This window comes from Phaenicophaeus curvirostris, chromosome 7 (assembly GCF_032191515.1).
Source record: "Phaenicophaeus curvirostris isolate KB17595 chromosome 7, BPBGC_Pcur_1.0, whole genome shotgun sequence".
Classification (NCBI taxonomy): Eukaryota; Metazoa; Chordata; class Aves; order Cuculiformes; family Cuculidae; genus Phaenicophaeus; species Phaenicophaeus curvirostris.
In genome coordinates, this window is record NC_091398.1 from 15,295,604 (window position 1) to 15,305,465 (window position 9,862).

At 41.2% G+C, this 9,862-nt stretch overlaps 1 protein-coding gene across 1 annotated transcript; it reads right to left on the reverse strand.

Annotated features, from left to right (window-relative positions):
- Window positions 1-749: 749 nt before the first annotated feature.
- Window positions 750-5,068, reverse strand: CTLA4 (cytotoxic T-lymphocyte associated protein 4). The gene is made up of 4 exons (XM_069861779.1): window positions 4,820-5,068; window positions 3,247-3,597; window positions 2,653-2,762; window positions 750-1,712 (listed from the first exon to the last, which is right to left on the reverse strand). The coding sequence occupies exons 1-4, from the start codon at window positions 4,875-4,877 to the stop codon at window positions 1,614-1,616; spliced, it is 618 nt and encodes a 205-aa protein (XP_069717880.1). The 5' UTR covers window positions 4,878-5,068; the 3' UTR covers window positions 750-1,613.
- Between the last annotated feature and the right edge of the window lie 4,794 nt (window positions 5,069-9,862).

Sequence of the window (9,862 nt, forward strand, 5' to 3'; positions counted from 1 at the left end):
AATGCTGCTTTTACTTAATGCAATACAATTGTAGGTCAACACTGGGAGAGCAGTTAGCACCTGCAAACACTGGCAAATGTGAATATTTATTTGTACAGCTGGAGGTGGTGCCAGATGAAGGGGCAAGAGGGGAAAAGCGAACCAAAAGAGCAATGAGATTTGGTTCTGAGAGCTGCTGCCACTGCAGGAATATAACATAGAGGGCTGGGGGTTTTGGACTGACATTTGTGGAGCCAAGCCGGTGCATTCACAGCTGTGAAGCAGAGAGACATGCTGCCAGGTTTCTGGGTTGCAAGGTGAAATTTTGATAGCAAAGTCTCAAAGTAGAGGGTAACAGCTGAGAAAGCTGAAATTGTTTTAAGCTCCAGCAGCTCTGCGAGTCGGCTAGCATTTTGTGAGTGAGAGTGTCAAAGAGGTGCAAAGAAAACAGGATTTGAAACCAGGACTATCTTTTTGTATAAATATATACAGGTGATGCCATCAAACTCATTACAGCTACCTTCTGCAAGTAAGTAACTTTGCTGGAAGTGAAAATGTGATTGGTAGCATCTTGACAGATTTTAATGCTGTCTCCCGAGGAGGAGAGCTGAGAAAGCAGCTGTTAGCATGAGCACACGGGCTCCCTCAGAAGAGCAAAACACAGGGTCAGAGGGGAAAGGTTCATCTTGTCATCGCTGCTTTCTAGCATGTAGCCACTTCCTGTTTCTTCTGAGAATGGTGAATAAGAAATGAACTTGAATTTGGGCAAAGCGACAAGGTTTTATTGAATGGTACATAACTAATAAACAAGATTATACACTGTTGTTATTTTCATGGAAAACAGTCAAACACAGCAACATACTTCTGCCTTTTGGATAGATGCTAATTTAGCATTTGTAAAATGCAAGGCCCCAGCAGAGCTGGAACATCCTCCCAGCAGCAGCCTAAGAGGGCTCCTGCTGGGCAGCCTTTCTCTCCAACTGAGCTGTCTGCACCAGCTCAGATATTGTCAAGGTTAACTACAGTGCTGCGCTGCTGGGACACAACGCCAGTGAGAGGAGCTGAAATCAGGCTTTTAGAGCAGCAGCGTTATTGGTACCAGCCTATGGTGATGCCTCTGTGGAAGCGCAGAGCACTAATGCCAGAAATGAGACCAATAAATAGCAATACAAGGAAACAAGTCAACATTCCTCTGTACGGTAGTGTGCTCTTCTGCCGCTGCCCTCCAGACCCACAGCATTAGCCTTGCAGTGACACACAACAACACTGTCATGATAGTGTTTGGATTTCAGTCGATCAGTAGACATGGTGAAATTTGGCAATAAGATGCTAAGCTGCTATTTATTGCCACAGCAACAGCTCTTAATGCTGTACATATATATACGCGTATGTATATACAGAGAGACTACATATTGGTACAATACAACTCAGAGAATCAATGGCCTAATGTAGCCATTTCTATGTGACAGGGTTAACCTTGAGATATTAATGCATAAACTATATATTCTCCTCCAAGCCACAGGTGTTACAAAGAATATTCTCTCTCCTTCCCGCACTTAATTTTATTTCTTTAACTTAAGTGAATTAGCAGACTCTCCATCCCAGCCAGGAAATTGTTCCTCCTTTTCCCTGTTTCAGTTAACAGTGATGTGGAATGGAATCACTTTTTTCTCTAGCTTTTCGGAAGGCATTTTCACATAGACTCCAGTAGTAAGACATCGTCTTCTCTTTATCTATAAAATATGGGAAAACAGTAAAATAAACAAGCGATCACAGCATAATCATTGGCCAGCATTTTTCAGAGAAAACTGATGGATGTCCTGCCTTCACTAAGTAGAAGGTACGCTAGACACCTTTCCTTATCGCCCCTCTTTCTAGAAGATCTATTGAGACCTTTCAAGGGAGAATCAGGAGTTACAGGCACCATTTAGAAAAAAAAAAAGAGTTCTGCCATTCATGTAGCCCTCTGAAGATTCTCCTGCTGCAGAGTTCAGTATTGGTTCATATCTAGGAGTGTTCACATTGGACAGTTTCATTTAGCTTCTAGAGACAAGGGCAAAATGAAAAACATGGGACAAGGACACTGTTTGGTTTGAAGCTTTGGCATCAGTTTTGTTCGTAACAGACTGTGAGTACTCCAGATCCCCATGGAATGTGGCAACCCAGCCTTACGTTTCACATGTCTTTATCTTTGTGCAGACATTTTTAGCTGTGAAGTTAAAAATGCTGTAAATCACAATTTCCCCACATCACGAGGTGAATTTTAATTTAAATTTGCTTTGCACAGAGATGAATAGTGAGAAAAGGGAAAATCAGATTCTGGGATTTTGCATGAATCAGTTGTGAAATCAGAGTACAGATGCTTTGATCCCCAAAGCATCCAGGACTCTAGCCTGTTCTAAGTATCCAAACCTAAGCCATAAGTCAGTCCCGTTTATGCAAGATGACTGTTTCTCATGCTCTGGCAACACAAATGAGCCATAAATAAATCTAAATGGCAGCTCCAGCAAGTTCTCTTATTCTGCGCTATTCTAACAGCATTGCACCAGTAAAAAAAAAAGTATCTCAGTGTGTTTGCTGCCAGTGTTCTTTCCTGTTCTCTCTTCCTCCTCCTTGTCCTCATCACACAAAGGGGTGTTATTAGCAGGATGGGGCTGAGTTGATGGGACTTACCGCTTTGCCCACGAGAATGGCTGAGATGATGATGCTGTAAAGGAAAAATCCTGAGGCAGTAGCTGCTAATACCCAGAGATATATGGCAGTGTCTGGACAAGGTTCTGGATCTAAAATATATGATATCACACAGGTCATATCACACGTGAACCTCAAAAGGAAGCCCCTAGAGTCAGTAAGTCAGCCTCCACACTGCTTTTCTCTAGCATGTGCTGTCCCAGGATACTACCAGGACTGAGTTCTGAGTCCCTGCCCACTCACCCTCCAATGAACTTAGGCTCAGAAGAACATACACCTTACTCTCCACTGTTTCTGCACTTACATGTCTAACTGTCTACACATGCGTACAACTATATAGTATTGCTTATGCTGTCAAACATCCATACATTTCTAAATACATTGCATGGCTGGGTATATCCCTGATTTAGGTGTGTGCAGGGAGACCTGAAAGGAGTGAGAGGTGATCATGATTCTCAGGGGCTGAATCAGTGTTCAGCCTTACTTCTTACAAAAGGAAATTTTAAGACCTTTAAGACGTAATAGCAACTCCCTTAACCTGGGAATGTCACAGTACTGTAAAGCTGCTTGGCTTACCCATGACATAGAGATGTGTCCCATTTCCCTTGTTCATAAAGTAGGGTGGAGGGTACATTCGCTCCATCTTGCAGACGTAAAGACCAGTATCATTAGCTTGCAGGCCAGTGAGGGTGAGGGTCACGTTGTTTCGGCCAGGGCTAACATGGCACTGAATGACCTCTTCCACACTGAACGTCTTAAACTCTGATGTGTAGGTTGAAGCACAAATCTCAGTGAACTGGTCACCCGTCTGTTTAAGAAGAGTCACTCGAATTTCCTGTGCATTCCCAATGTGCTTGTATTTACACACCAAGCTGGCAACTCCTTGCCTGTTGGCCAGCACCATTGCTGGTTGAGTCACTTCCATTACTATAAAGAAGTAAAAAACATGATGGTAAGTGAACTGTCAAGAAATTACCTGCAGTCTTTTACTTGAAACTCCATAACTGGAGGGGAGTCCTACCACTTCCTATTATTCATGGATAATTCATAGAAATGCTGCTCAGTCCTTCTAAACAAAGGACTCCAAGACTACAATTCACATAGACACTGCAGTAATACACTTTATAAAGCTAAAAAAGTGCTTTGATTACTATAAATTATATTCTGAATCTTCGCAACCACTTGTTGTTTAAATAGGTAATTTGTCTCACTTACTGGAGTAATGACCTGTTAGTTTCAGTTTCCCTAAACACAAGCTTCTTAATATACATAAGAAAGCAAAAAAAAAATGGACCTCACATGGTAAATGTGAAATTTGAAATTTAGAATTAGGCATTTAAAGCACAATTTCTGCCTGAGAAAAATAAGCATGTTGACATTTAAAAATAAACAGGTTGTCATCCTGTGTGGAACATGGACCAGAACCAGCAGGCTAACAGTAAAACTGAATGGAAAATGTTTGCATATTTTTTTGTTTATGATTTTCTTGCACCTGAATTTTAAGCACTCATTCCTTAGCCACAGTACAGCAACAGTATATACCCCAAGTCACAGTATAGCAACACATAACAAGGCCTGGTTATCACAATGCAAAAAATCATTACAAATCTTCAAGGGAAACTAGTGTGCCCTGTACATGCCCACTGGCTGCTTTTTACAACTTCTACACTCTATCCTGCTAGATAATGGGAAGGCACTGACTTTTGCTTTAATAAGCTGTGACCACTCAGTATTATTTGTTCAATTTCATTTTCTATCAGTCTGATAGGGGCAGGGCTTATCTTCTTCTGTTCTGCAGTGCAAGAATTTGGGACGAAGAGGAGTAACATTTCTTCCATCCATTCAAACCTCTATATCCATGTTATCAGCTGCCAATAACTTCACTCGCAGAGCCTGGTTTGTCAAAATCTTTTTTGTTTCTTGAGCTACTCTGAATTCTGCCCAGACTCTCCACAGGTACTACCACTCTAGAGTTTCTGCCTGGTTTTCAAGTTACCTCACAGTGCCCCAAGTCCCTTTCCCAGATTGTGCTACAGAGGGGTCCCCTGCCATCTCCCTCCCCAAGTTGTACCCAGTCCACCTGCTGCAAAAATATGAAACCAAGAAAATGTAGGCACCCCCAGATACCTTGTCTCCTTCATCTACCCACCTTCAGCAATGGCAGTGGCTGTGCAGAGAAAGCCCACGGTGACCAATATTGAGAGCATTCCTGCGCTGGGACAGATGCTGAAGGGGCTGACGGTGGCTGATTCCTTCAGACTTTAGACAAACTGGAACTCTTAGGGCTGGAAAAAAGGGTGACACCTTTCAGGATACCAAATCATTGAAGTGTTTGAACCCACACAGAATCAGTGTGTATATATATAGCTTTGATCCCAGATGCTGTACCTGAAAGTAATATGAAGCTTTGTTTTGGTTTTACGAGAAAGGAAGTAGTGGGTTTGATTACTACGTGCACAGTTAACCTCAAACAGCATGAACAAAAACAACTATTCAGCAGATGGAAAATACATATTCAATCTGAAACTGCCATCCATTCTGCTTTAAGAATTGGGGGAGGAAAAGTAATCATCCATCAGATACTGTGGTGCTGCCAGCTTGCCACAATGGTAGCACTTAATATTTTAGCAATCACCACATATTTACTACTAGGACAACATACAGAGAACCACATATCTGCCTAATGTAGCACAGTGAATGAGTACGAGCTAGCTTTTTTATGGAGGACTTCCCTCCACCCTCCATTTCTTTGTTTGCTTTAATGTTAGTGGTTTTTATGTTTAGAAATCACTGCCCCCTTCAAAATACAGATTAAACTTGCAATTATTTCATCTTTTCATATCAGCAATGTGACTTGAATCATAACACAGCTTCTGTGTTCCTGTTTCCAGGAAAAAATTTATCTATCTCAGTTTACATCTAGTGACTTCCATATCTATACAGTATTTCCCCTACCTACAGATTTTACTGTCTAAGTACCTTGAGATCAACAGATGAAAAACATTGCAGAAGCTTTGATTATTGCTTTCTCTGCTCAGAGCACCTGTGTCATTTGAGATCTCAGAGAAACAGTTGTCATCCGTTGGCTTTTTAAAAGTCATGAAAGGTCTGAAAAGCATTTTGCTTTTTTATGTGATAGACCATAACGTATGGTCTATCACAAATCATTGCCTTAAGAATTTAATAAAAATGAAGTTACACTTCTGTTACGCTGAAGGTCATCATTCTTTTTTTTTCCCACACTTTGAGAAGTTCTTGTACAAGTTACTTCATCATTTAAATATGTAGATCTAGTAGACTGCAAAGACCTACTTTTGGACTGTGACCTAGAAAGCCTGACAGCATTAGTTCTTGAACAGTAGCCTGCCCAGTCCAAAGATATAGGATAAATATTTGATCCTGAAATTACATAAATACCTAATGATATGAATAAATTTACTGCTTCTGTGCCTGGGTGATGCAACAATCATTTGTAATGACAGACTCATAGTCAGTTTGATCTTAACCAGCATTCAAAACAGAACTGGTGAGGAATCAAAATATGACTATGGGAGCATGAAAAACTGAATCCTAATAATGAGTCAGACCCATATTATATTACTGGTTAGACAAGCTAAATCAATTTTAATATTAAATCTAATATTAAATAAATGCTATTGCAACATCATGTACCAGAATATCTGTGAGATTTATGCCATGAAATTACCAGCTTATGCCTGACATTTTCATATCCAGAGTAGTAACCAAATTACCTGTCCTATGTATCTTTTGGGGTTGGGTTTTTTATGCAATTAAACAAATGATGCATTTGAGCCTCTTCAACCATAATATTATCTCTTGATAATTGATTGAGACCGCAGATTGATGGTGCAATTAACCACTAAACACTTGCAAAGGATTGCCATGTAGAACTCAGTGTTCACTGCCCCACGTGTCCACAGTACCTTACACAGCTAGAGAGAAAGAGAGCGCTCTGCCACTGCTCTCTTTGGCAATTGAGGCTGCTCTGGCAAACATTGTTTCCAGTGGTACTCATCTGGTTTCCTGGCTGTTTTGATCTCAGGGTGCTTTTTCAGAACAACCGCTTTTTACCCTTGTTCTTCCTTAAAAGCCTCATGTTACGATGGCTGCTCTTCTAAATTAGGAGCAGTATGTCTCCCTGTGGAGCCTCTTGAAGTCATCTCTGTCTTCACAGCCAGGGTAGCCTGAGATCAGCCCAAGTATCCCCCTTCCAGTGGGTAGAGATCATTTCACTTTGCTCTATCCTTGCTAATCAGGCTTTGGATCTCAAGTTAATGTACGCACATAGCAGGTGGATGATGCAGTAAAATAGAGATCTTGTTCCAAATAAGATCTCTCCTTCACTGTTCCCATCCTTCCTAGCTCATCTATGACATGGATCAAGGTATTGGTAACTATGAGTTCCTCCCAAAAATAAGATCCACAAGAGTCACTGGGGATGCCTTTTCTCTCTGCTCTGTCCCTCTTCTAACTATTCTTCAGCTGATGAAGAGTTTCTTGACTTCTGCTTGGTCCACTTTCCCTGTATATCACAGCCATGCTTTGTGGGCTACAGCTGTAGGACTTATCATACCTAGTTGCTGCACCTTCTTGTCTATGTGGTCTGGTATCTTCCTGCACTGATTTCCTCATCTGTAGGACTTTTTTTCTTCCACTCTTTCCCAATAACTGGAATCTGACATATGGCCAAAGCAAGGCACTGTGTGAAAGAGGAGCCCTCCCTTTGGCTTTGAGTTTCAGAACGTTTTTAAGGAAGGATGTTCCTCAGGCTGTCTCAAACAGCCTGTGCTTCGCACTTGCTGTGTCCAAAAGCTCAGTGCAAGATAAAGCTATCCTGTAATGCATCTACTTATATTATAATACTCTTTGTTCTTAATCTTTCTTTATCAAGTACTCTTTGATATTAATCCCTAGGTCACAGGAAACTTTTGTACTGTACATATTCTACCATAGCAAAGTGTTAGAGCAGGGGAGGTGACGCAGGTCCTTGCAGAGCTAAGCAGCAGAGTCTTAAAGTGAGGAATTAGTACAGGAGTAGTTTGAATCTCATGGCCTCTTTGAACTTAGTTCAGAGAGGGACACACGATTTACACTGAACGCTGGACTACGGTACTGCGATTAGTCACTTTGCTAGTAAGTTAAATAACTAGGTTTCTCATGTAAGTTTCTTCCTCATTTTGGGTTAGTTGCTCACATTTTAGTGATTTGAATTGCTTTCCTTCACTGAACACTTGTTAGGGCAAACCTTCCAGCTGACACTCTGTCAGAATTCCCATTGCAAAATGTTATTATATGCAACATTATTTTCACACATTAAAGCCTGTCTCACGCTGCCCATATTTTTTTTCTTCTGTGACAGGAACTTGCTTGGTGAATTGCTTGAGATGTAGTGGGGAGAAGAGAAGCTTTTCATTTGCATAAGAATCTGGTTTCAGGATATTTTGTTAAACTCAGAATGTGAGATCATGTCTTATTATGTTAAACAGTTCACGTTTTTACCACGTTAATTTGCCACAAACCTACTGGGGTTTTGAAATGCACTGTCATTTGAAAAAAAAAAAAATCCAGACCTCAAAGTGGTATGGCTGAAGAAAAAATCTTTTCTACAAAACAATAGGTAAAGAGAAAAGGAAATAACACAGTGACTGGAAATATATTGTTTCATTACCATTAAAGGACTACAACCTGATTAGCGTAAGTAAAGGCCTAGATATGACCAAGTTTGGTGGATTTGTTTAGTTCCTGAAGGAACCACAATTCACATCACAAAACCACTGATTTTTAAGTCTCTCAGAAATGTGGACTTTCTTTCAGCACCTAACCTGGATTTACAGATGCTGCTTTCTGCTCCTAAGCCCGTGCCCTCAGTCCAGCCTCAAGGACAACACTAGCTGAGGAATTCTCCATCCAGTATTTCTCAGGGCACACAGGGCTGGTCTTGTTGTGTGCTTCTGCTGACCAACAGATTATCTAAAAGGATTTGAGGTGTGGGTGGATGTGTGAACAGTCTTTTTCTTTGTGCTGCAGTTGTTGGTATTTCCTTTTTAATGTCTAGACTTTGTTTTCCCTTCTGTAAAGTTATTTATACAACAGACTTTGCTGAAATTCAGAACATCTAGAGTTATCTGACAGAGGGAAAATTACCTCCCATCTTTTCATGCTAACAGTTCTCAGTTAGCCTTGGAGGTCTGCATTGTACCCCTCTCCAGGCTGGGTTTGCTACATGTCACTTGTAACAGTTCATTCGTGCCCCAGTAGCAACCAGGACCCCTGCCTGTGTGAATGTATTGCCCCTTCCCTTGCCCCACATGACTTACAGCAGAAATGTAAGTCCTGAGACTGTATGGAAAGAAATATAGATGAAAGTAAGAGTAAATAAAGAGACAGGTCTGAGAAGCAACACAGGCAAAAGGTCTTTACACGCTAGGTTTCTTACTCTTCTACAGTCTCGTGTAAGGATTTGGAGAAAGAAGAGATTTTAGGAGAATTTGAACACCAGTCCTGAAGTATCTTGGAAGATGTTTAAAGACTTACCTTTAAGGAAGGAACTTTCCAAAGCAGAGCGTCACAAATCTCTTGTTCAAAGGCCAGTCAGTTGTGAGTAAACACAGAATAAAGCAGACTCCTTTATCCCAGAATGAATGCTGAAAGCTCATCTATTTTCAGAAATAAGCAATAAGGAACAAAAGGAACCCCCTACGTCTAAAAATAAAGCAGTTAAGTATACCTTGTGATGAGCTGCGGCCATGGAGACATGCAGAAGTGCTGGAAAAAGGTTTTGCTTCTGCTTTTGAAAGGTCATGAAAAGCCATGGCAAACAGAAGAAGTCCCTGGTGACTGGAAGAAAGGTAACATTTTCCCCATTTTTAAAAATGGTCCATACTGGGACCAGTGCTGCTTATTATCTTCATCAATGATACAGACAGCGAGATTGAGTGCACCCTCAGCAAGTCTGCAGATCACACCAAGCTGAGTGGTGCAGTTGCCACACCAGAAGGATGGAGTGTCATCCAGAGGGACCTGGACAGGCTGGAGAAGTGGGGCTGTGAGAACCTCATGAGGTTCAACAAGTCCAAGTCCAAAGTCCTACACCTGGGTCAGGACAATCCGTAATTTCAATACAGGATGGGGGACAATGTGATTGAGAGCAGCCCTGCAGAGAAGGACTTGG